The 26,120-nt window shown below is 33.8% G+C and overlaps 1 protein-coding gene across 1 annotated transcript in view; it reads left to right on the forward strand.

Moving 5' to 3' along the window:
* rg (A kinase anchor protein rugose) overlaps nucleotides 1–26,120 on the forward strand; it is a 1,091,579-nt gene that overhangs the window by 488,419 nt on the left and 577,040 nt on the right. The window contains exon 4 of the mRNA XM_075379107.1: nucleotides 9,009–9,109. Within this exon, the coding sequence (XP_075235222.1) occupies nucleotides 9,009–9,109 (101 nt within the window). The remainder of the gene's footprint in view (nucleotides 1–9,008; nucleotides 9,110–26,120) is intronic.

A 26,120-nucleotide genomic window follows, 5' to 3' on the forward strand; every position in this document is an offset into this window, starting at 1 on the left:
AGGCATTTACAACGAAGCATTGATAAATATTGAAGACAAGTGCTTAGCTATTGCAAATAAAGTTCTTAGTCGATCGGGAATGCCAGCACCCACCCGAGCTGCGATCGCTTCATTTGATGTGGATTTACGCAGTGAACAGAGTTACAACTTCGGTGATCTTCAGTCATATGTCCGATCAAACATTCCCAAATTAACGCGTGAGCAGAAAGGCATTTACGATCGCATAATGCAAATGATAAATGACGGAGATGGGGGGACCTTCTTCTTGGATGCGCCAGGAGGAACTGGGAAAACATTCCTCATTAGATCGATTCTAGCAACGGTTCGATCAAAAAATGACAATTATACTGTTGCGGAATATTAATCGGCCAAAACTCTGCAACGGCACGCGACTTGCAGTTAAGAAATTGACGAATAACGTAGTGAAAGCGACGATTTTAACGGGGCCTTTCAAAGGTGAAGATGTCTTCATTCCTCGAATACCCATAATCCCGACCGATACACCATTGTAATTTAAAAGATTGCAATTCCCAATTCGATCGGCATTTGCAATCACAATCGATAAAGCTCAAGGTCAATCTTTAGAATTTTGCGGTTTAGATTTAGATGCGGATTGCTTCTTACACGGGCAACTGTATGTTGCGTGTTCCCGAGTCGGCAAACCAGATAGCCTTTATATTTACGCAGACAGTGGAAAAACAAAAAAAATATTATATATCCACAAGTATTGCAAAATTAAACTTCTATGAAACGTATGCTTTGTTTGTTTTAGACTGCATAATTTTTGCGATCTTTTATTACAGTTGCAATACCTAAGCTATTTATCAACTATACGTAGAAAATGGGTATAATTTTATTCATAATGAAATGGTAAACAATTTTCTTTTATTTACAAAACGTAATTCGATAAAACTAATATCTACAGAGCTATTAATGGATAAAACACATTAACGGCTGCCGTTTTTATATTTTCAAAGGTAAAATTTTCTAACTTAATTTTTTTTATAAATGTACACCAAATTATTTTAAAATTTTAATTCGTTCTTAAGAAATAAACTCTCATTGAAAAAACACAAAGTGACCTACAGATGGAAAATGAAGCAAGGTTTCTTTTCACGTTCGGAATTATTCTTTTTTATGTTTGGCCAACACCTTCCAGGACATCCCGTCTTTAGGTATTTATTTTGAGTGTGCCGCCATTGGAATCTTTTTAAACTAGAAAAGAAATATTAAACGGGGAACTTTTTTTCCTTTTCTTGAGTAGAATAAATATATTCTATTGTCAATATTTGACTCTCTGCCATTTCCCCAATGCGGTAGCCAACTTTTTTTTTTTTATAGGAATCGTTTATTTATTTAAAAATTCACCAGAATGGTATCTTTTGTTTTTGTAAAAGGAAACATTATAATTTAATTTTAAATAAATTGATCGGTAAATTTTTTTAGATCGTCGTAAAAGAAAATCGTTATTTTTTTTCTCTAGATACACTATCTAAAATGTTTGAGTATTTGTAAATAATTTTTTGAATCGTAAAATTTATTACGTACTATTTTAAATTACTGTTCTTTTTTGTACAGATTACGAGTGTTATAGAAATATTTTTAATTAGCGTGTATCGTACCATAAATTTCTCATGGTTTTATTGTTATTCTTTTTTTTAATTGAACTTATAGCTTTATATCGTTATTATTTTTTTTTTTGTGTGTGTGTGTGTGCATATATATATATATATATATATATATCTTTGTTTCCTGTCATCTGTTTTGCATATTTTAATAGTTCCCTAATTGGAATGTATGTTTTGTGTACAGTTTTTCGGAATATTGTGTCAGTTTTTCGTTCCTGATGATATATATATATATATATATATAGTGTTATATGAATGGACACGAATGAAGTCTATTTCCGATATGAATGGAGCATTGTTATGTATTGACATGAAAGATGAGTGGGTGGTTTGTTAAAAAAAAAAAGAAAATAATAAAGCTGACTGTAGCCTGTAAAGTTATATGAGTTTGGTTCGCACATCTCGCCACACGACTCGTTTTTTTTTGTACCCGTCCCCAATATACACCTACATTTATACGTGTATATAGTTTGCATAATTCCCTTTTTTCTGTTTTCTTCTTTTTTTTTAGTAACGATCTACAGCGTTTCCTCCTTTTCATAGATGCCTCGTTTTATGGAACCGAATTGAAGTTGAAAGAGAGAAGGGTGGGCGGTTTAACAACGGAATATGGAGTAGAGTTGTTGTAACACGGACATAGTGGCCTCCGTGTTCGATAAATTCCATTAAACGCCAGTGTAAGTTATAACCCGGATTAAGCCTGCTGTAAATCGTTCGTCGACTCCTTCCTGTTTCTCTTTCCGCTCTCTTCTCGGCTTTTTCCATCCTTTCTCTATTTGTTTATTCTTTTTCGGTATCGTCGCAATTGTATACGTGTAATTCTATTTTTAGTTGTCCGTTTTTTTGCGTGTTCTGTTATTTTTCTTTCTCTTCTTTTTTTTTTCATTTTACTATTCTTTTTTTTACTTCTCCCATAATACTATAATACATAAAATCGGGTGTTTTTCTAACCTATTACCTTACATTATTCTGTAAATTAAATTTTTACTATGAAATTAAAAGGTTATATTTTTAATATGTATAATCTGTCACGGTACACGTAAAAAAATTAAAAGTAAATTAAATAATATTACTACGGTTTAATTTTATCTTTCCCTATAATAGCCATATATCTAATAATATATATATATAATAGTTTAATAGTTTAATAGTTATATCCTATTGCAATAGAGCAATAAGATAGCTTTATTGCGTTTACAGTAGCTATAAAAGGAAAGTATATAGCGATCGGTAAGAAATTTACAGAAATTTCAGGAAAATGTCTAAATATGGGACAGTGATGTTAGTAAACCTTGGAAAAAATTAAAACAAGGAGGAGGGGTAGTTTTAATTTGACTTTTTATATAGCGATCGTAGAAAATTAAGCTTCGGTACGATCAAAAGTATTTATTAATTATTTAAAATTAATCTATTAATTCGGTCCGATTTTGGGATTGGGAATATTCAGCGTTATTTCTAAACAGCTTTTATCTCGCATTTCGAAAACCCGTGAACCAAAACCGTTGGAAATTCGGTACAAATATTTGGCTATGTAGAACCTGGATTTGGCCTCTGATTTTCGACCCCTGCTGAACAAGGGGATATCATATATATATTTTTTTAGTACCTAGAAGGATAAGAAACCGAACGGGTGGAGTACTTTAAATATCTTGGGAGCATTATCTGCGATGATATGAGATGCACAAGGGAAAAGAAGCTTTAATTCAATAGGAATTGAAGGTTGTTGTGTAGTTAGCTTGATACACATCTGAGGAAATTATTTAATAAATGTTTTGTATGGAGTATAGCGTTATTCGGTGCGGAGACCTGGACTTCGGATTTGGAGGAGAATGGAAAAGATAAAGTGGATAGTCAGAATTAAAAGTAATTGAATTATTAGAGAGAATGGGAGAGGATAGATCACTACTGCGTATTTTGAGAGATAGAAAAAGAAACTGGGTCGGAAATGCGTTTCCACCTCGACTGTTTGTTAAAGGTTGTCTTAGAGGGTTCAGCGAATGTTAAGCGGAGAGAAAGACGTAGAGGAAAACTGCTCGATGATATTAAAGTAGAAAGAAATTATGTTCGTACAAAAAGGTTAGCTGAAAATAAAAAAGAATGAAGTGCCAATTCTGTGCAAAGACCTGCTAAATAGTAGAACTTGATACTACTACTTAAGTAAAATATTCTGGGTCTCGGCTGACCTTGATCGAATCTAGTTTTTATCTTCAAAATTATATCGTATTTAAAATATACACAGTTGTTATAAAACGATTTTATTTTTAGTAAAAATATTTGGGTACCATCTGACGACCTCCTTGCTCGTTAGTTACCTCGCATACAATTGTTAATCGACAGTCACGACTAAAAAAACAGATAAATTATCGGAAATTATTGAAAAAGAATCGAAAAATCTTAAATTCTAATTTTAAAACTCTTAAAAGACTTTAACGACTCGAGACACATATACTGAGCTCAGTAATTTTTTTTTGGACGCTACAAAAACGAAATCAAAAATTGATTTTTTTACATAAACTACACTCTGGACGATCAAATGATATAACAAAATTTAAGATTGTAAAATAACGGGTGATGTAGTTTTGGAAGATTGTCGAATAAAGATTCTTGAAATTTCCGACGATTTGGTTCTTCTTCTTCCTTTTCTTTTTATTCCGTTGCGCCATCGTCAGGAAAGCCTGCATCCATCTCTTCCAACTTCACTAATATAAACCGTCCTTATAATCTTCTCCACTGATAATCGCCTTGCTGTCATCAACTCCTTAATGTACTTTTCATACGCTCAAAGCATGTTCAGGGGGATCTCAGTCAAATACCTCCATTCTTGTCAGACTCTTAATATTACAGTCCATTCGGTTTTTATACGCTTAGATTTCCATTTATATTTCCGCTTTAAATTCCGGCGGTCCATTTCGTGTCTTTTTGTTCCGTTTCGGATCGCTCAAACTCCTCGTGCGAGAGATCATCACAACTGTGGGGTTGAATGGAGGGTGGTGGGAGGGTTTGCTTCCGTGCTTATTATTACTTATCTCCATTTTCTGGCTCTTTTATTACCCTAATACTTCCTGGGACATTTCAGTCCTTTTGAAATGTCAGCCTAAAGGAACTCTAGACTTTTAAAAATACCACTTTACAGCCGATTGTACTAATTTTAATTTTATCCGATGATATTTCTAGGTCGGCTCATAACCTTCAAGGAAACAATGTATTTAAGATGGTGGGAGTAATATGATTAAATCAAGCAAGAAAGAACAAATTTGATTAAGGAAAAGGTACTTTTTTATTATTTCAATGAGCTGCCTTATAATTTAGCAATATCACTAGTAAAGTAACGTTAATCACGCTACGAATTAGTTTCACATGGTCCATATTATTCGGATTTAGCGGCTAGTGACTTTTCAAGTTTTCAGATTTAGATATTGATAGTTTGAAAGAGGTATGAATCAAATAATGAAGTAAATACGTGCTTTGAGGTTTCGGAAAATCTTATTTTTCTTACAATATCAAAAAGCACTAATATTGATAGGTACCAAAATGAGGTTATAATGACAAATAAAAAAATTAAAAATTGTGTTTTAATTGCTATTCTGAAAAATTATCAGAAGCCCGTTCGGATTATGTATAATTTTATACAAAAAATATTTTTACACAACTGCCCAAGAAGGAGTGTAATGTATGTATGTTTAATCGTACCGTCGTAGCAGTTCAACGACTGAACCGATTTTTGTTTATGACCCCACGTTGGAATCCTTACGGTACCGGGAGTATAAATACGAGGAGTAATAGCCTGTATAAATATGTTTATTTACTTGTAACTAAAAGGCCACAAAAATCATACATACCGTTCTGAATAGATGATCGATAGTATTTTCAGAATAGATTTGTTTTTATCGAAAATAGTTGTTTTAAGATCTGCTACGATATCGAGTGAATGAATTAGGGTAGTAAATTTTATTAACTTATTTCTGTGACAGTGTCATGCGCGTGTATTTTTTAAAAAGTTTGAAAAAAAAATTATACTGTATACAAAATTGTCACTCTTATACCCTGTAATTATTCTGTATTAAAGAGCGAAGTTTATCTGCGTTGTTTTTTTTTTGGCAGTCGTGTTTTTTAAGTTTTAGTATTCTATCTCCTGTTATTGTCGGAACATCGATGTTTAAATAAAATATCATATAAATCGATACTTGTAAAAAATTAGATATTACTTATCTTAAAATTCTTAAATAAAGATATTTGTAGCCTTTTATTGAATGTCTTGTTAGATTATTTGTGGAAGTGAATATGAGCGATAAGGAATTCCGATTCAATTTCTTAATATATATGTTGTGTGTATTAAATTCACATTTAGACTAAGCGTACGAATTAATGTAAATGTACGGTATACAAATACGTAGCCTTCGTAAACTGAACACGTAATTGCATAAACAGATATAATGTTATTTGAAGTTGCACGCGCGCGCACACACACACACAAACCACGTTTTGAGATCTCTACTACAGCTTTGCTGGTATTACGTATATATATATATATATATTATCGAAACACTATATTCAGCAAACATGCGATAATTGTAAATATATACATTGAATATATACTACACATTTACATTTGCACGCATACAAATATTACAAGAGAATATATTAATATAGTTCTCTGACAAACGAAGCCCACAAATCAATGTAATGCGTTACCACGCCATTAACAAGGAAACAGAAAGAGAAAGGCTGTGCAATACGTACTACGACTGTATAAAAGCTACCGTTGAAATATACGAGCGATATTTCATCGAATAGCAGAATGCGTGCAACCGTAAACACATTCACAACTTTATATGTTAATGTACGAGATAAAAAAAAAACAACCGTAACCACAACCGTTGTACGTTTAGCTTATCCCAGTGGTAAAAGAGGGTTTTTAGCTTATCATCGGACCGGGTAATCGTTATATTGCGGTAGCTTGTCATGTCAAATATTTATCACACTGTTTATTATAAATTAATGTATAAACGGAGATTTTGTGTAAGAATATAATGTGCGAGTTCGAAATCATAACAACGTATGTGTTTATTATGAACTCGGCTATGATAAAACGGGTGAAATGTACGAAACAATCGGTGGAAAAAAAAGACTAAGCTTTTCCAGGAATCGAATGTGACATTAATTAACCCTATAGTAATGCGTAAATTAATCGGAACAAAGGATAAAAGCTGTTTATTATTTTTATTTTGGCCCGTATTTTATTTTGAACCCGTATTATTTCTGGCAGTTATACTTGTACGAGGTTTGCTCAGAAAATAACCGAACGTTTTTAATTACGCACCTATATTTAGTAAAATGTGGTTGGCAGCATTGTGCTCCGCGTAATCGCCTCTGTAATCACATGTTCTTGGATCGTTGATATCTCGTTTAGTTTTCGCGTTATTGTTATTTGAGTGCAGCGTGTTTAAGTGTCGGAAGCGATTTTTGTAACGTGCGATTTTCGGGAGCGACTATACAACGTAAAGTTTTGCGTGAAACCGGGGAAAACTTTCACAGAAACGTTTCAACTTTTGTAACAAGCTTACGGAGATGATGCTCTGGGTCGTACGTACTGTTAGGAATTGTTTTCTCGATTTAAAAGCGATCGTCGGTCGATCGAAGATGATCTTCCACCAGGAAGGCCTTAGAGTTCAGAAAATCAACGATCTGTTGCGTGTAAATAGCCGATCGACCGTCAAAGAACTTGCAGAAGAGGTTAGCATCTCGATCGGATCGTGCCGTAACGTACATCGTTTTGCATCAAAGTTTGTTCTTCGTTTGACGATCGAACAGCAGAAAGAACATCGAGTGGACGTTTGTCGGCGACTTCTTGAACAACCCGATGACGAAACATTCACGGGAAGGATCGTAACGTGAGACCAAAGCCGGCTTTACGGCTGCGACATCGAGACAAAAGTCTCGATGTCGTATCCGTAACAACGGATCGGCAAAGGATCTCCGCGTTCCACGAAAGCACGTCAGTCTGGATCCGATGTCAAACTGATGCTCTCTGTTTTTTTTCGATTTTAATGGAATTGTGCATTTTGAATTTTTTCCCCGAGGTAAAACAGTGAATCGTGCGTACTGTCAACGCGTTTTGCAGCGGTTACGTGAAAAAATCCTCAAAAAGAGACCGGAGTTGTGTCGTTCAGAGTTGTCAACTCGTCAGTTTTGTGCCAAAAATCAGATGACTGCCCTCTCTCAGTCTCCCTACTCGCCAGACCTGGTTCCTTGAGATATTTCTTATTTCCGAAATTAAAATCGGCGATGAAAGGACGCCGTCTTGAGACTATCGATGACATTAAAACAAATTTGTGTCAGACCTTAAAGGAAATTCCAAATGAAGCTATCAAGGACCGCTTCGCGAAGTGGAAACACCGTTGGGAAAAGTGTGTGAATCGGAAGAGGAGTACTTTGAAGAAGACAAGGACCGATCTATAGTAAGTAATAATAAAAAAGAATTATTCGATTAAAAAAATTTGGAAATTAAAAAGTTCCGTTATTTTCTGAACAGACCTCGTACAAGATTTTTCACCGTACCCTTTTTTTAAGAACAATCGTTCTTTAACTTTGGTTTTTTATAAATCGGATTGGATGTGGAAAATTTCCTGGTCGATCCGGTACATTTATTATTTTTTTTGAAGGAAGTTAGTTCAGTAGAACTGTGAATCGAGGTGGATGTAGAGAGGTATAACGTCGATTATTTTTTTAAACTGTGATGAATGCAATTTAAAACAATATTGGAGGGGTCCGTACACGTAAACGTGGAGCTAAATATTTATGAACAAATTATGTAAAAAAAAGGAAGCCGAAAAAATTATGTAAAAGAAACATGCATTTTCCTGAAATATCTCGAAAAATATTGAATTTACGGGCATATTTAAGACGACAAAATTTGTTCGTTATAAAATCTTTTACCAGATACCGACGGTTTGAAACTGAAAATTCAATTTTAAATATTACTGGAAGCTAATTCGAGAATTTTCTTTTTTTCTTTTTGAAATGAATGCTCGGTTTAATAAGCAGGATTTGGAAGAATCGCAAAATGAGAAAAAGATTCATTATTATATTTTTAATAACATTTCATATTGCCAAATTTATATATCGGTTTATAAATGTATTTATTAGTTTCATCGCTCTTAAGACGCCATTAACAGACTTATCAAATTGGGAAATAATATATTTTATTTTGAAAAAAAAAATTTGAAAATTTATCAGAAAGAAAAGATATTCATAGCTATTTAAGAGTAATTCTTAACTTCTTTTTATAGTATATTGGTATCTGTTACATATTTTTAAATTATTTAATTTATTTTTGTTTTCGTTTCTATTAATTATTTACTGTTTGTTTTCTTTTTTCAGATCTCCTGATTGATATGCTTGGAGTTTTAGCGTCATATAGTATAACAGTTAAAGAACTGAAGTTGTTATTCGGTGCTATGAAAGCTGTCAACGGGAAATGGGTAAGTTTAAAATATAAGTAAGTTTGTCTGGTTGTTTGTTCTCGCATCACGCGAGAATTCACCGACCGATGCTTTCAAATTTGTAGGATACATTCGTGTTATGTCAGGAAAGGTTTTAAACCGTAAAATGAGGCTCTTCCTCCCTTGAAGGTGAATTTCTGAATTAAAGAAAAAAAAAGATTCTTCTGCTTCATTATTTAGAGTGGCACAGGGAAACGAGAAATTTTTAAAGTAGTAGTGGCAGCCCTGAGAAGCTGGTAGAAAGAGGGAGTGCGCAACTACCTGCCGTTTAGTAATCGTGAACCGGTAGTCGGTACACAACGTGCGTTTGCCGTGAAGGCATTTTACAAGATCGATGATATTGTGACTGGTCAACGGGAATTCCGACGTCATTACAATTTAGCAAGTTACGGTCGCGTTCCATCTTGCCACGCCATCAAGATACGGGTTGAGAATTTCAAGGAGATGGATTCGGCTCCAAAAAATAAACCACCAGGAGGTCAACGAACCCCAGACACATTGAAGCAGTTCGGGCCTCGATCAGGAGTCCACGACGATCGGCAAGGATCAGCAGCATTGAACCTAAACGGAACAACCGTCCGCTGAATACTCGTGATTTGAAGTTTCACCCTTACAAAACTCAAGTTGTGTCGGAACTGAAACCATCAGACTACGTGGTTCTATGAATTCCCGTGGCAAAATCTCAGCATTCGCTTCCAGGAATGCGTACTTTCGAACGGCCCCTCATCTTATGGACCTTTTTTAGAAATTGGAATGTATTTTGTCGGGACAATTAACGGCATATAATTTACTTCTTGTTTTCAACAATAAAACTTATAAATTCAATTTTTTTACTTTTGTGAGTTTCTTAAAAATTTCTTGTTTCTTTGTGCCACTCTGACTATTTCTGTAACCGTGGCACCCGTAAATAAGTTATAAGTGTTTCGTCATGAAATGTACTTTGATTACCGTAATTACTGTTATTCTACCTTTTGTAATTTACTTTCTTTTTAAGATCTCTATAAAACCTGAATACTTCTATCAGTGTCGTGGAAATATACGCTTCTACATAGATCCCGTACCTTAAAATTTTACTCGCAGAGTAGAATAGATATTTTTTTTACGTAATTGATTACTTTTAGGTAGTAATCTATCGGAGGTGAACCCCTGTGTAGGCAGAGTTTCATACAGCGGGGAAGATTGAAACGTTATGCAGTTCTTTGAAGGAATCTTTAAAATATGTGACGCTGTAACATATATGAAATGTGTTTTCCAAAGAAATTTTTTTTTTCTAACATTGTTAATGCAATTGTTGTGTAACGTATTTTTTTTCTTTTTTTGTATTTTATGGTTAGTTCTCTTGGGATACGAAATAAATAAACCGACTGCATTTCGCCGAAAACATCCCCATAATGCCACGTAGGATTATTCTATAACAACCAATTAAGGAATTTCACGTGTGTATATATTATTTGGACGATTAGTTGTAAAAAATTAGATGTAACTAAGCGATAGCAATGACCGTGGCCGTGTATATTTTAGTTAAGCAATCTTTTAATCTTCTTAATAAAATTTGTTAGTGTTTGTGTCACTGCAAGGTGACATCGTTGTTTTTATTTCCCCTCTACAGTAGTCGTCTGTGAGGATTTAATGATTACGTTCGTCACGTTATTTGGAACACAAAGTATTTAGTTAAAAGACCACATTAATTATACTCTAGTTATTTCATTTATATTATTCCTTCAATTTGCAGTAGTTATTTAGAATGCAGCTGGAATCCATTTATCACAATTCAAAGCGTCATCAGTATCTATCAAAAAAATTAGTGTAGCAACATGTGTGTGTGTGTGTGTGTGTGTTTGTACAATAAAGATAAAATTTGCAGGTTGCAAAATTATTTTTTGGCATACTTTTTTTTTGTTTTTCTAACCGCTCCAGTTGCGTGGATTTTGTTTTGCGTTTACAGAAGTTCATGCCGTAATATTCACGATATAGAATTGTTGAAAAGCTAATAAATCTTTTCCGTAAAAAGGGATAAACTACCCCAAGCGACCTATTCACAACTCTTATTGTGTGACCTTACCTCTTTATCTCCCCTCTCCCTTTTATGATTGAATTTTTTTTTCTGTAAAAAGAAAACCTGAATCGCTCGCTCGTCACTTATAACGCCAAAAGGGTTTGAGAAAAAAATATCAGTAATCATAGCCCAAGAAAAGTGAAATATATATACATACGATACGTATGTATACACCAGCTGACCCGGCAAATTTTCGCTATTGCTAGATTTGGGTATATATATATATATAAAATAATGAACGCAATTGAATGTTTGATTAAACATTAAAAAACTGAACTTTACCGAACTTCATAAAATTTAACCTTTCACTTTATTAAAGTCAGAATGTAAATAAATCCATTTGTCAAAACAACAGCACTACCTATCGGATTTAATTCAAACTATTAACACAAACACAGTAGTCGGTTCAAAGTACCCCTAACTTTGTTTCTACTGGTCAGATCGAGGATTTCAGTAGCTTTAAAACTTCTCCGGACAGTGTGGACTATTTTTCAAAAAACCGTTCGTAAATCGATCCTGTAATTTTTTAGCCTATAGCAGACACGCCTACGAACATTGCCTTTTTTATAAATAAATATTTAACTCTGGATATATAAGAAAAAATATAATGTATACGTCAGTGAACCGGCAAAATTTTAATATAAGTAAAAGTTTAACGTGAATGTTTCTACAGTTTTCTGTCAACTAAAAGTCGCCGTTTTATTTTTTTTAAATAACACTTGACAATTGAAACGATTACGATCTACGCACTCTTGTAGTCTTAATAGAACATTTTCCAATACTCACCGTAACACGGCCGGTATAATGCTTCCGATTTTTAATTTTACATTCGCTAACGTTTAAGGTCGCCCGACACACAAGTTGTTCTTGAGCAAACCCCAAAGAAAAAAAATCACTCGGGACAAATCAGGAGATCTAGCCGGCCAAACTCTTTACCCTTTTTTGGATATGTTACGGTTCTTGTTATTTTTTTTGTAGTCATAGTGTATTCTACTTTCATCAACATGTGTAATTCTTATCTAAAGACGATCTTATCTACAAACTTTTACACACTTTATTTTTTATTCGTTATTTTTTTCATCTCTTACTGGTTTTTTTTTTTGGCTGATTTAAGATGTATTAGACGATCGATACAACTTCTCGTGTTGTTTCACCCGGAGTCGGATCTGAATGAGTTGTGTTTTAATTTCCGAAACATTTAATCGTGTCATGATTCTAACTTGGAAAATCATCGGGTGGCGGTATTCAGTTTTCTTTGTTTTCTTTCGTTTATTGCTCGATCACATAACGCCATAACAGCCGATCTTGTAAAATAATTCTGACTGCTGACCGACTTAAAAATGAATATATATGTTACGTTAAGGATTTACATCGAGCCCGAGAATAAAATCCACCGATAACCAAGAAGAGTTTCTGTTTACATCAGTCAATTCCAAATTTCATTACAGGTTGGAATAATGTCTACACACTACCCAACTCGGTCGTTCGCCACGCCTCTTGACTCCTACCTAAATTTCAGAAGGTCGGAATCCCATTATCGATTAAAAAATTCACTTGGAAATTGAGGAACGAACGAATATTTAGGGGGTGAAAAGTCGGTTAAATCGAAAGAGATCGGTCGCACTGATTTCTTCCTAGAGTTAAATGCGAGTGATTTTATAATATTTCTAATTATGGATTGTAAATATTTCAGCGAATTACTTAACACGATGCGACAATTTATTGAAAAACAAAATATAAAATTAAGAGAAGACGTGTCTGCTGAAAACGGTTAGTTATCAAACTTATTGTTTCTTGAGAGGAGAAAAAAATACAAAGATTTAAAATATAGCGGTAGAATTTAGAACTAGTTTGGACTGTATTTTTTTGATGAGATGGTAGATGGTGAAACGAAGCGACGCTATGTTCTTCTTGAATCGTTATATTTAATTTGTTGTCGCCCTTGACATTTTCATCGAATTACAATAGTTACATTAAAAGTACGAGTGTATGACGCTTTAGTCGTAATTGAACTTGAACATTATCAAGAAACTGTGAGTCCCCTCGGACTGAAATGAAAACACGACCGCACCGTGCGGGATCCTGACGTATAATATAACTAACGCTAATTGTCCATCCGGACGAAATGAAAAATGCGACCGCACTGGGCAGGACTCTTAACGTAGAATATTAGAACGAGCTTCACTTTCCGGTTAACGCGAGCACCCGCTACATCGCAGCACCGGACGGCTCGACGTGGAACGGAACATATAGCTAAGGCCTGATCTCAGCCGATATCTAGGCTCATATTGGAAACATTTAATTCTACTTTAATTGTACGTTTCTTCTTAAGGATATTTGTTAAAAAAATGTTGTATTTTTCAAATTCGTATTAAAAATTTTTTTTTCGAATTTATCCGAATATATACCACAAGAAGCAACATTTTGCATTCATTTCTTTTTCTTCTGGCCGTTTTTTTTCCTGATTTTCCAGTACTTCTTCATTCTTCATTTTATTTTTGCCTTCTCTTTTATATTAAATGTTATTGGTTTTTTCTCTCTTCTCTTGCAAACCTTTGAAACCTTGTACCGGTTTTCTGAACGTTGTTCTGTCTTGTACTATTTGTGGTATTATGTAGTACGATATTTTTGATATTATTATTTTTTCAATTTTTAAAAAACTTGATATATCTCTATCGGTATATTACTGAGGTGAATATGTATTTCACAAACACGAAACACAAAGGAATGTCGTTATCATATTCATTTCATCAGTTCCGACAACGCTATAGACGATTAACAAAACCGTCATCACCGTGCGGTATTGTGCTTTTTGTCAGGTCCCAAGCACCACCGTTGTCTCCATATGTTTCTGTTCCGTGATTTTCTTTTCGTCTCGACATAACCTTCAACCCTTTACGTCATTTATTAATTTCTGCCTCTTCTTTTTTCACCTTCAAGAACCGTGTATTTATTATTCCTTTTGCCTTACTTACATGCCCGGTCCGGATTCCTTTCCTCCTTATGATAGTCGCTATTATTGTTCTATCTTAATTTATTCTTCTTAATACTTCTACGTTCACCCGTTTTATCTTCTCCATCCTCCTCCGGATTTACTTCTCAAAAGCTTCGATCTTATACTCATCCTTTTTCCTGAACGTCCATGTTTAAGTGTCGTATATAATTATACTTCAAATATAACATTTTACCAATCTCTTCCTCACGTTCAGATTCTTGTCGATGCAGAGTGATAATCTTTGTAAAAAAGACTTCCTTTGCCGTTGCAATTCTCGTCTTAATTTCTTCTTTACTTCTCCACTCTGCAGTTAGTACTGCTTCGAGAAATCTGTATCTTTTTACACGTTCGATTTTTCTTTCTGCTGTTACAACAAACGTATGTGCCTTCTAATTCACCCTCATAACTTTTGTTTTCCTCGTATTTATTTTCTTCCCGTATTCCTTATCCTTACTTCCAATATTTTTATCGTTCCTTGTAGCGTCCGAGTGTCTTTAGCTACAGTCAACAAATCCGGCGCAATTTATATTTATTCTATTTATGCCTACTCCTTTTTGGCCATCCAATATTTCTTTCGACGTTTCCTCGACATAAAGGGTGAACAGTGACGGTAATAAACATCAGTCCCGCCTCTCTCCTCTGCCTAATTCTAATCAGTTTGTGACATTCTCGTTTATTTATACAGTTACCTTTTGCTTCATATATAATTCTCTGATCGGTCTTCTATACTTCCAATCGACTCTCTTTTCTTAAAACAACAATACCAACAATACCTAAATAAACAAATTAAAATTCAATTTCTTCTAAATTAAAAATTGTAAAAACAGATTTCTCGGATGACGTGAACACATTGATCGTGCCAATTTTGGTGGTTGACAACGCTACTATCGTCACTAACAACAGGGAGAAATACATGTTAGCCCGATCATCCAATCAAGACGGCTAATGCACTCGTGCAAGGGCTTTCCTTTCAACCACTCAATATTCAGCCTTTTTTTTACTGTCCTTCCGTAGTTCGGGTTTCATTTTTTTAAACGTCTAATTTATCATAATCTCGAAGTTTGTACATGGAATTACGGAACAGAAATTTTCTAGCGCCTGAAAAAAGTCTTCTCTTACCGAAATTCGAATCCGGGACCTTTTGGATGAACGGCTAAGACGCTACACTGTATCGCGTAATTCGGCAAAATACGGGTTCTTATGTAAATTTAGGAAGAAAGATGAGAAACATATTTAACTGAAAAAGAAATTATAGCCACTCCATTAGATTTTTCAGTTAATATTTTTTAATAAGTAGAAACACTGTTGTGTTAATTTTTATTAAACCGAACCGGAAAACGCATGAGATTATTAAAAAATTACTCCTTTATAATACTTGAAAATAAAGATTTAATTAAATATTTCAGCACAAGTGCGAGTAATGTTAAGTAACATTCGTATATAAACATTTCCCTTTTTTCTGTCAGCGGTGGATCGCAATAAGAGCTATGCAGTCGTTATTATTGCGTGATAGTTACATTACTTTCTTTTCTTAAATATTTACACCCGTACTAGTGTTTTTAAGTTCAGGAAATCTATGTAGGTGTTAAATTACCGTGCGCTTATTTTCACGGGATAAATGTTTTCTTCGTATTTACGATTTTATTTTTTATTATGGTTTCACGTAACGTTATTAAACATTTTTATAACGTTATCTTTACAGAAATGTTGGTAATTTACACAAAAATAAATTTTTTGCTTAACTGAGAAAGTTAGAATCATGTTTTCTGTCGTAGGTATATATAAAGCTTTTAAAGTAATGCCTAATTAATTAACACCACTTATTTTGTTAAACACTGTTCTTTTTTAGTGTTAAAGTGCGGTGCGGGTGGTGGCAGAGCGGAACTCGTTTCTAAAAGTTTAGTTTTCTTGTCTGTAACTTTTAATCGTATTAACTTTTCACTCTTTAACAGTTACTTCTAAAGTTTAAATTTTGTACGCCGTAAATTCTACTTTGATTACTGAGTTTTTTAGTATTATTATTTTTTAAAGAACGATACGATCTGATCGTGCTGTGATCGTCAGTTGAATGTTAGTGTTAAAATATAGATGTAACGTGTTTTCTAAATTACGGTTGATTAACAGTCGAGTAGATTTATTGCTTGTTTAAATTAAAGCGTAATAACGCCGTAAAGTATTTATGTTGGTTACTGTATATATATAAATAAATACGCCCTCGCTGACAAATATTTTCTTTATCGACTGCTTAAGGGCTAAATGAGGTAGGAAACGGAAAAGGAATATCGAGGCCAGAAGAACTGAAAACTTGAAATCCGGCAGGTCGGGTATAAGATACAGCTGCAAAGGAATTTTTGTCACTTAACCTGTGCGGAGGTGCAAGCAACTCCGTTAAAGCCTTTATCGAGACTTATTTTTTATACTTACCGGATAGAAAGAGTGTTGAAATTTCGTAGAATTAATGCTAAGGGGTATTTACGAAAACTATAGGAAAATTTCCATAAAAAAAATTACACGCAAAAATAATAATTTGCACAAAATTATTTATATAAACAACCATAAAGGGGTGTCGAGACCATAAGGGGTAGAAAACTTTAAAAGAGACAGGTAGGTGTATGTTTAACTTATATAATTCGTTGCAGCTACAACAGGATTTGCTCATTCGTAAAAAGGGATGAAATAATTATGGAAAAACCCTTATTAATGTACCGATCTATTTCCTGACCATACTAACCGCGCTGGACATTACTTAACTTTGGTGATCGAACGAGATCAGTGTGCTTAATACGGGATGGCTTTTTGTTTTTTATTTGATCTGTTAAAAAACTGTAATTTCATGCGGATAATATATTTAATAAAAATATTTTTTATTTTCAAAAACGGGTCCATTAGAGTTAGAAACATGAAATCGAGCAAGTATATTATAATTTTGGAGTTATTTATCGCTATAAAGCAATTTTTTCAACTCCTAGAGACTCTAACGTATACTGAAATTACTAAAAAATAAAAAAAAAAAAAACGGTAACTCCAGCTACCCTCAACAGATAATTACTTAGGAGGAGAATTAAGTGGAACATTAAAATGTGTAAGTAAGCGTATAAAGAATATGTAAAATATATTATTTCACTCTTTCAGTAAAATTTTAGTTACAGGACTCAAGGTGACCGCGTTGTATTTATTATGAAGAAAAAGAATTATAATGAAATAAAAACTATTTCTGGTCACTGACAGCTAAGATTGAAGACTATAATTTATCATCTCCTTTCAACTCCTGTGTCGAACAAAAATAAATTCATTAACGCTTTTCTTTTTTATACACTTGAGAAACAAAATCACGTTAACCTTTATATCTATCGTACGGATCGACTTGTAGATTATGTTTTGCAAAATGAAAAAGCGTTTGTCTTTTTTTATCTTTGTGTGTTATCATTTGTTAGAAAAGAATGATTTTTATACCGCATTATTTTTTGTTTCTTCAACATTATAATAGAAAACTTATTTGAGGAAAACCTTAGGATCGGAAAATTATTCTTTAAAAGTACTTAATTCCCTCAGGTATTTGTTGTAAGTGTACAGTCGCTTTATATTAGGTAAAGAATGCGATGTAGATTTTTTAATTATTGTATTAATATATTTTGCACTGTAAACCGACTGTGCCGTTTTGTAACTGACGTTCGAGATTGCCGGGAGTTATGATTAAAATTATTTTTTATTAACAGAAATTCATTAACGGTTCAAGCGATGAAGGTTCTGAAATAATAAGACCTACTTTTCTTGAAACTGAACGATTAAGATTCCGATCGTTTCGTCGCAGTACTTTGGGTGCCTTATTAAAAGTCCGTGTTTCAAAAAGTATACACCAGACTTCCTTCCTGATTTAAAAACTATAAAAAACTAGCAGAAGTCGAGAACCGAGTTGAAAAGAGGAAGATCCAAGAGTCTACCAAAATAGTGTCTAAAGTCAGTCGCCACAACACTGCGCAGCACACGTGTCTGCCATTTTTTGGTAAAATCGGCTTTCGGCGTGCACTTTAAAATCCGTTTAACTTGGTACCGCGACGGGATATTATTTACCGCGCGCAGGTGTAACCACGATTTTCTCCAGGGGGTGCAAAAATAAGATAACGTTTATCGTTTAAAAAATGGTTTTATTTGAACGCCAAAAGTAATTTGTGGCAGTGCTATTCGAACCTTCGAAATCTTATTTCAGCACTAGCCTACGAGATTTCTGGCTAAATATCGACAAAATCTTTTCAATTTTTATTTTTAGCTCGTACAAAGACCGACAACCCGATTTTCTATCGTTGTGACCGTAACCGAGTTTTTACCCTGCATAAGGTGCTAAAGGATCTTTCGATAGTGCACGTTGTGCAGAGCTGTGCAAGTGAAATAAGTGCACCCGTTTTACGGATGGGTAGGACAGTTGGGTTTCCTTAATTAGTGCAGCTATTTCTAATCTTCAGTTCGGAAATTGGCGCATTTTCTCCTTTCCATTTGTTGTACCTAAGTTCAACCGCATCGAGGAAATCATTCAAATTGTAGTAACTAAAAAAATCATTAGCTTTTTTTTTAAATCCTCATACGTCATATCAAGCAGGATGCAACTTAAGCGCTGAGAATGCGGGCAAGTTCTTTTCAGAAAAACGCTGTTCCAAAGACATTAATGAATCCACGTACGGAAATAATTAGTGATCTTCTCAAAACTCGGTAGGAGTCTATGCCGGTGGATTCGCACGATGTTTCTGCTGATTTATGATTAGCGGCATATTGAAATTTGTTCCAAGATGCTCGGGGATTGTTTCAGCCTCTGCTGTAACTCTTCCGCTTTCATAAACCGCATTTCCACGGTATTTTCTCATGATGTCTGTGATTTGCATATTGAAGTAACTCCACGATTGTTGAGTTAGAGTATTTACCACCGGTTGCAGGAGTGCCGAATATTTTGTTATGAGACAAATACTAAAAATGAATTCTGATTTTGTAGCGGCGCAATGAATTTGAAAAGCAGCTTTTCTTGTTGCATTGTTGTCGTCTGTCGATAGGTTTTCAAGCGCCATAACGATTTGCACATAATGTTTGTCGAATGCGGCGATACTTTTATATTTTTGAGACCGACTGGTTTTACAGAGTATTGGTATATTCGGTACGGTTTTTTGACGAAGGGCCGATTTTCGGAAGATTCTTATTATTTCTTTTATTGTGGAGACCGTATTTCGTTTAAGTCGTTTACAACTAAGTTCGGTTTGCGTCTAACACAGTGAAAGTATAACGCTGTCGTATACTATCCTTTCCTGCCGTACTGGAACACCCATCGATCCTTGTTGGACCCGCTTTTCTGGATCAAGGCCTACCTTTTCTACAAATTTTTTAATCGCAATCGCTACAGATTTTGCATCCGTGTTCTACAAAACCTAGAAATTTCTCACAAACCATCATCTTTTCTTCGCCAAAAAATTTAGCCGCAACGGAAAGTCGCTCTTTCCCTGATATGACACTGCTCTCGTCTGCCAGGATAAAGCACATGCTGCTTTCTTTACGTCAGTAGAGATATCGTCTCTAATGACGTCGCCGTCATTTCATTATAGGCCGATTATTTCATTATGAATTCGTGGTGAAAAGCAAGTGGCATTTTTGCGCCCTTTTCTACGTGTGCTCTTTTAAAATGCGGTTACCAGCGTCAATTTTGAGTTTGATCGAGTCTTCAAAAACACTTTCATGATTTTCTTTGCCCTTCAATTGTAGATCATGTGTACCGCAAAACATCACACTCTAAATTATTGATGCAACAATTTTCTTGTTGGCTTGTATTTCTTGTTAGCGGACAGAAATCAGCTCTTTATCATCGGGTATATTTTCAACCAAATATTTTGCTGCTGTGGCCGCCGAAAATTCTAACATTTCTTGCGAAGCGGATGACGTTCACCCTCTTTAATTAAAATAGTTTTATTTTGTTCTAACATTTAAAAATAATTAGTTTCCGCTGTATTTTCAGATTCCATTATTAGTGTATTTAATCGTTATCTTGCATTAACTTTTGAATATCTGTTTGAAAATAAAATGGAACACCAGCACTCAATGAAATTGTAATACATTTTGGTTTGCATATTTATACCATTTTATTTGCAGGTTTACTATTGTACAGTTTCCAGCTTCACATAAGCGCTTCTGTAATTCTTGTTACGTTTACGCTATGAAAAGTTAACATATATTTTTGCAGAAAATGGTCGGATATTAATTAAATATTTTAAATTTTATATATATATATATATATATATATATAAAATATATTTTTTTATTGGAATGAGTTACTTGCCTACTGCCATAAATTAAACAATGATTAGAATTTAGAGTATCATTAAAGAAGGAATTCTTCAAATTGTAAGAAGTATTTTTAGCTCATTTATGAATGAAGCGTTGCAATCAATTCAACGGTTGAGGGTAGACTTCAATTTTACAAACCCGAATAGGTTTCTTTTTTTCATCCAGACATTGGATTAATGAAATTCCTACCACCAGTCGATGATGTTAACCTGGTTTGTTGCATCGCTATTAATTTTTTATTATTTATATTTATAACGTTTTACTCTGTTGCAGAGATTTCATCGTAACAGTTAGAATGGAATTTACCGATGAATTTTGCACTGTTTTGGTTTATCCATTACGTTTATTATCTTGAATTTAATTAATTATTTAAATTATTAAATATATGTTTGCTTTAAAACTAGGGTTATAATTTATAATAATAATAATTTAATTATAAAATAATAACGTGCATGTTGAATTACGTAAATTTAGTACACACTAAATTTGTAATGCAATTATAGTTTTATTTTAAAACCTGATTTTAGTATCATCCTTGTAATATATTCTGTATGCATATATATTTACGGCTTACGTATTATATGTGGTTAAATTTATTCTTGCCGCTAATTATTAATGTATAAAACAACAGCAACAGCTACAACAACCAGAACAAAGAAAGCCCTTCTCTTCTCTTTCCTTTTAATTTTATAACCTTTCGTTTCATCTTTCTCTTCTACTTTATACCTAAAGTAACGATGCAAAATTACTGTTGCTTGCCAAGTTTCAGTGATTTACTGTACATTTATGTTAAAATACAAATTTACTATTTGCTGAACGACGAACAGGATTTGTTAAAACTGTTATATTAATGCTTGTTAATGTAGCCTCTAAGAAAACTGAATAATTTACAACGGTTTTGTTACGGTTCAGGTCTTTATTCGAAAATTAATCTTTGCAGTAGAATTTTTAAAAATATATTTACTACCAATACTTTGTAGAATTTTTCCTTTCTCGATATTATACATTTATTTCTATTTTCTTAATCGTTTCCGATTGTAGATGGGTAGTTTAGGAAATTATTTTTAACGGCCGGATAGTAGCGGTGTATAATGTACATTAATGGATGGGTCACTATCCATATTATTAATCGTAATCAATGTTTTTTAACATCGAGCTGGAAACCGGTATATTTAGTTTACAGTTTCTTTAGAGATCTTTTTTCAAATTAAAATTTAGCTTCATAATAAAATTATAATATATATTATTGAATACTTTTACGAAGAAGACTCGTCTTCTGATGTTAAAATAAAATTTTCTTCATTAAGAAGTATACGTTGTACAAGAAAGATTATCGGTGTTTTAAAGCCGTTTAATATCTCGTAACTTAGACGAATCAAAAGTAAAATTAAAGAGTAACTCTTACAGTTTTTCCTTACAAGTGTTCAATGTGAGCGATTGTCACGCGCACACAACCGACCTGTAGGAGAGTTACTCTCGTACTTTAACCGGCATGTGTGGAGTAATGGAAGCGACAACCGCTTCAGTTTTGTTTCTCAAATCGGGTAAACCGTTACGTAGCAAAATCGTTAGGTACGTGCACAAGATCTGTATAAAAAATACGCTAAAGAAAAACGGCGGTTGTGCACCGTTTATAAGAAACCCGCCATAATATGGTATTGCTGGATAGGCAGTTTCGCCCCAGGTGTTGATCAAACTGATTTAAACTGATTTTCAGTCGTTGTATACAGCTGTGTTTTTCATGTTACGAAGCCTTTGCTTGTCCTTTATAAAACCCCAAAGGAAATAAAATCACACGAAATTTGTTGGCAGTGACCTTATAGGTCGCAACAAGCTCCGTTATCGTGTCCGTGCAATTCTGCGGTCGGGGAAAACCGAGTTATGTCGCTGTGGAGGTATAGGTTTACTTAGTTAAGTTTAATTTTCAATTTTGTAACTTGTGCAGTCAGATCGTTTGACTATTTCAAATCGGCGCCAAATAATTCTTATTTATAATTTGCCGATGAATTCTAACTATCGATATTCAGTAGAGATTCTTAGAAATATGTTTACATGCGTTTTCTTTCGATCGAGGATCCCATTTATATATCTCTGATTTCTTTTCCAAAAAAAACTCTTCATCTTTTCACTCGTCACTGTATATACGATTTTGGTTTTTTTACTGCTCTTCTGGAAATTCGGATTCATCTCCCCTTTTCTGAAAAGTTTGTTCAGAATTCTGCTTTTTGATATATTGAGTATTTTAAAATCCTCTACTCGGTCGTTACACCAACTTATTTTTTTAAATTTTTTCAAAAAAATTAAATTTTTAATTAAACTATTCTCATTCATTGTACACAGGTTCAGAAAAATTGTAATCTTTCCTCGTTGAACGCCTTATTTATTTTTTTAATCTTTTTAAATTTCCTGTGTTTATCGTAATTTATAAATATTACCTTGATATTTTTGACCGTGTATTTTTCTTAAAATTTTTTTCTAGTTTTCCGATATCTTTTTCTGTATTTTTGTCTAAACTCCTCCCCCCCCCCCCCATGTAAGAGCTTCTGTACTGTCTGAGTTTTATATTTTTGAAAAAGGATTTTTTATTAAATGATGTGGTAATTCCATCTTCTGTGTTCTAGCTTTCATTTCTGATTTTTCTAAGACTTTTTTGTTATAATTTCCATTAGATATTTAAATTATTTTGATACTTTTGACTATTTTTCTTTTGAGATTTTGATCGAGTTTTATTTTTGCTATTTTAAATCTGTTTTTTCTTAAGAAATTCGAAGCTCGATTTTACTTGTGGATTCTTCTAATTTTTGAATTTTGATTTTCGCTTCTGTATTTATATTATATTTTTTTTATCATTTTTTAAAAGTTTTTTCCGTATATAATTTTGCATATTTCCTTTTTCCTTGCTAAAAAAAAGTTTCACTATTTTTTTCTTTTGATGTTATTTCAAAGGAGTATTTTTTGCCTGTGTTAATGAGTGTAACAGACTCTATGTAGAAAATAAATTCCACGCTCAATAAAAACGGTCGTTTATTATTAGGTTGGTAGGAATTTTTAATTGTAAAAGGGGAACGGTAGAGTTTTATTTTTCATTTACATATCATTAGATCAAAAGGTTTTTTGTCCTTAGGCAGGTCTCTTGTATCATTTCGATTTCAATTTTCTCTTGTTTCTAACTAAACCTAAGTTCAACTAAAACTTTAAACTGTTTCCAAATAAAACAGACGGGTCGTCCTATTTTCTGTAAAGCTGTCGGTAATTTCTTATTTCCGGTTTCTCTTCTTTGTACTTTTTACTGATCCTTCTTGCTTTCTCTTTATCAATTTTTTTCTAATTCATGATTTGTCCTTTCTTATCTCGGTCATTTTAATTAAGTTCTTATTCTTATTCAATTTTTTTATATCTACATTTACTTCATCTATCCGGTTAATTTTCTCATTGCTGTATTTAACATGGCTCCTGCTTTTCTTTTTCTCAGTTGTTATTTATTTTAATTTAGTTATGCGATCTACGATTGTTTTTTTAACATTTTATGAATTTATAAAAAAAAATTGTTTGTTGATTTTGAGCGATTATAATTATGAATAAAAATGTGTTCTGTCGGTTGGAAATTAGAAACCTTTTTTTGAATTTGTGAAATCGCAACTCGTATTTGTAAGTTTTATCTTATTATAATTACGATCGAAGTTAGGCAGGCGATTGTTTTTTTATTTTAAAAAATGTTCTGTTATCGGATGTATTAAATGTTACCCTTTCTAGCAAATGCGATTGTTTCTTTTTTGATTAATTTCGTTTATAGTAGCTAATACATAATTTTGCTTTATTCGCGTTTAGTTGTAGAGGTTTGACTGAAATACAATGTCTTTGTTTGAACTTGCTAAGAAATTAAAATCGAAAGATATAGCAGCGGGGAATTCTACATCGAGAAGCACGTGTCCTAACGGCCATAGAATGGTTTTGTCGTTAAGTGCAATTTTCAATCGTCGGTGCAGTAGAACAACGTACAGAAAGGAAATCGGTTGACGTAGGGGGACGTGGCTAGAGAATGTAAGTTACCGCTCGATAAGGTAACTAATTATTTTTATATTACTAATGTAAGGAATACGCCACGAACAAATCCTGCGCCGATAAACCGGGCATGAGAACGAAATTGATCAGATCGGAAGTTGTTATTTGCGGGAAGTTTATCATCATCTCTTATTTATTATTAACTAGGTCAGTATAGATTGGGCGTGGACGCACAATAAAAAATCGTTGAATCGTGTTTCTTTAGGCGGAAACATAATGTACATCGGATTTACCGTGCTCAGTGATGTTGGGAGAATATCCACCAGTTTGAAGAGAAACTAGAAAGTGTTTCTTATGTCCTGTGCCGAACCGGTCTGCGGAAACAGAGACGATCACTGTTAGCATTCTGCCGGACACAACTGTTTTATCTGACAAATGGAGAGCGTACCAGAGAATGCGAAATATCCTTGGAATACGATAGGAACAGTTCAATTGTCAGTCGTTCAGAGAATTTCACTGATCCTTTACGAGTGGTCATACTTAAAGAATTGACTCCTTTTGCGCTGCTCCAAAACATACGAACAATCGAAAATGCGGGACCAACAGGGCAATTGTAATGGGTCTTTCAAAAAGAACGCAACACCATTGTTTGACGACGTGTATTTATTACAAAAATATTAATGTTAATAAAACAGTACTCAAATTACCTATATTAATAACTTTACCATAAATGTTCTAAATGATTTCCTGTGATCCCGATGCAGATTCTTACACGTTTTATAACACTAGCAGCTACTTTTCGTAACGTTTGAAATCTCACTCTCAATGTTAGCCTTCGATTCGTCAAGCGTATGAGGATTTTTTTAAAACTATACTTTTTAAATACTCCGAAAGGAAAACGACTGCTGGTGTAAGATCTAGGGAACTTGGAGGCCACAACCCTTTTGATATCAAACGACGGCCGTTTCATTAGCAGTATGACAAGTTGCGACATCCTGCTGGAACCGATACTCTTGTTCGTGTAAATCTAAAACTGCAATAAACTGTTCGATTAAGTCGCGATAAACCACACGGTCTACAGATTTGTCAAAATATAAAGGCGACACGATTTGTTTTTACACGACACCAGGAGATCGCACACCAAACACCGATTTTACGTTGGTCGTTCGTGACACGCGTGAAGATTTTCAGCGCTCCATATTCGGCAGTTTTGACTGTTAAAATGTAGCCATCCGAGTGAAATGTAGCCTTGTCTACATTTGAAATAAATACTATCGAAAATTTCAATCGTTGTCATCAACAAGAGAACGAAACCGACAATACTGTAAACGTTTCCGCGGTCTATTTCTTTCAGTTCTTGAACGACACCGTTGTGATAAGCATGCGATTGTAATTTTTTAGTAGTCCTAAAAGCTGTTGATAGTGAAACCCGGCCTGTGAAGATAACTTTCTGGGCGAGCGAGTCAAACGTACTTTCACTTCCTGCAAGACCTCTACCGATAACAGTGAAGGTCGACCTGTGCTTTTCTGATCGTGTACACTTCCGGTTTCACGAAATTTGTTAATCACTAATTTATCTTTATTTATTAATCCCGGTCTGACGAAATTTATTTATTAAG

This window comes from Lycorma delicatula, chromosome 11 (genome assembly GCF_047948215.1).
Source record: "Lycorma delicatula isolate Av1 chromosome 11, ASM4794821v1, whole genome shotgun sequence".
In the NCBI taxonomy this organism is placed as follows: domain Eukaryota; kingdom Metazoa; phylum Arthropoda; class Insecta; order Hemiptera; family Fulgoridae; genus Lycorma; species Lycorma delicatula.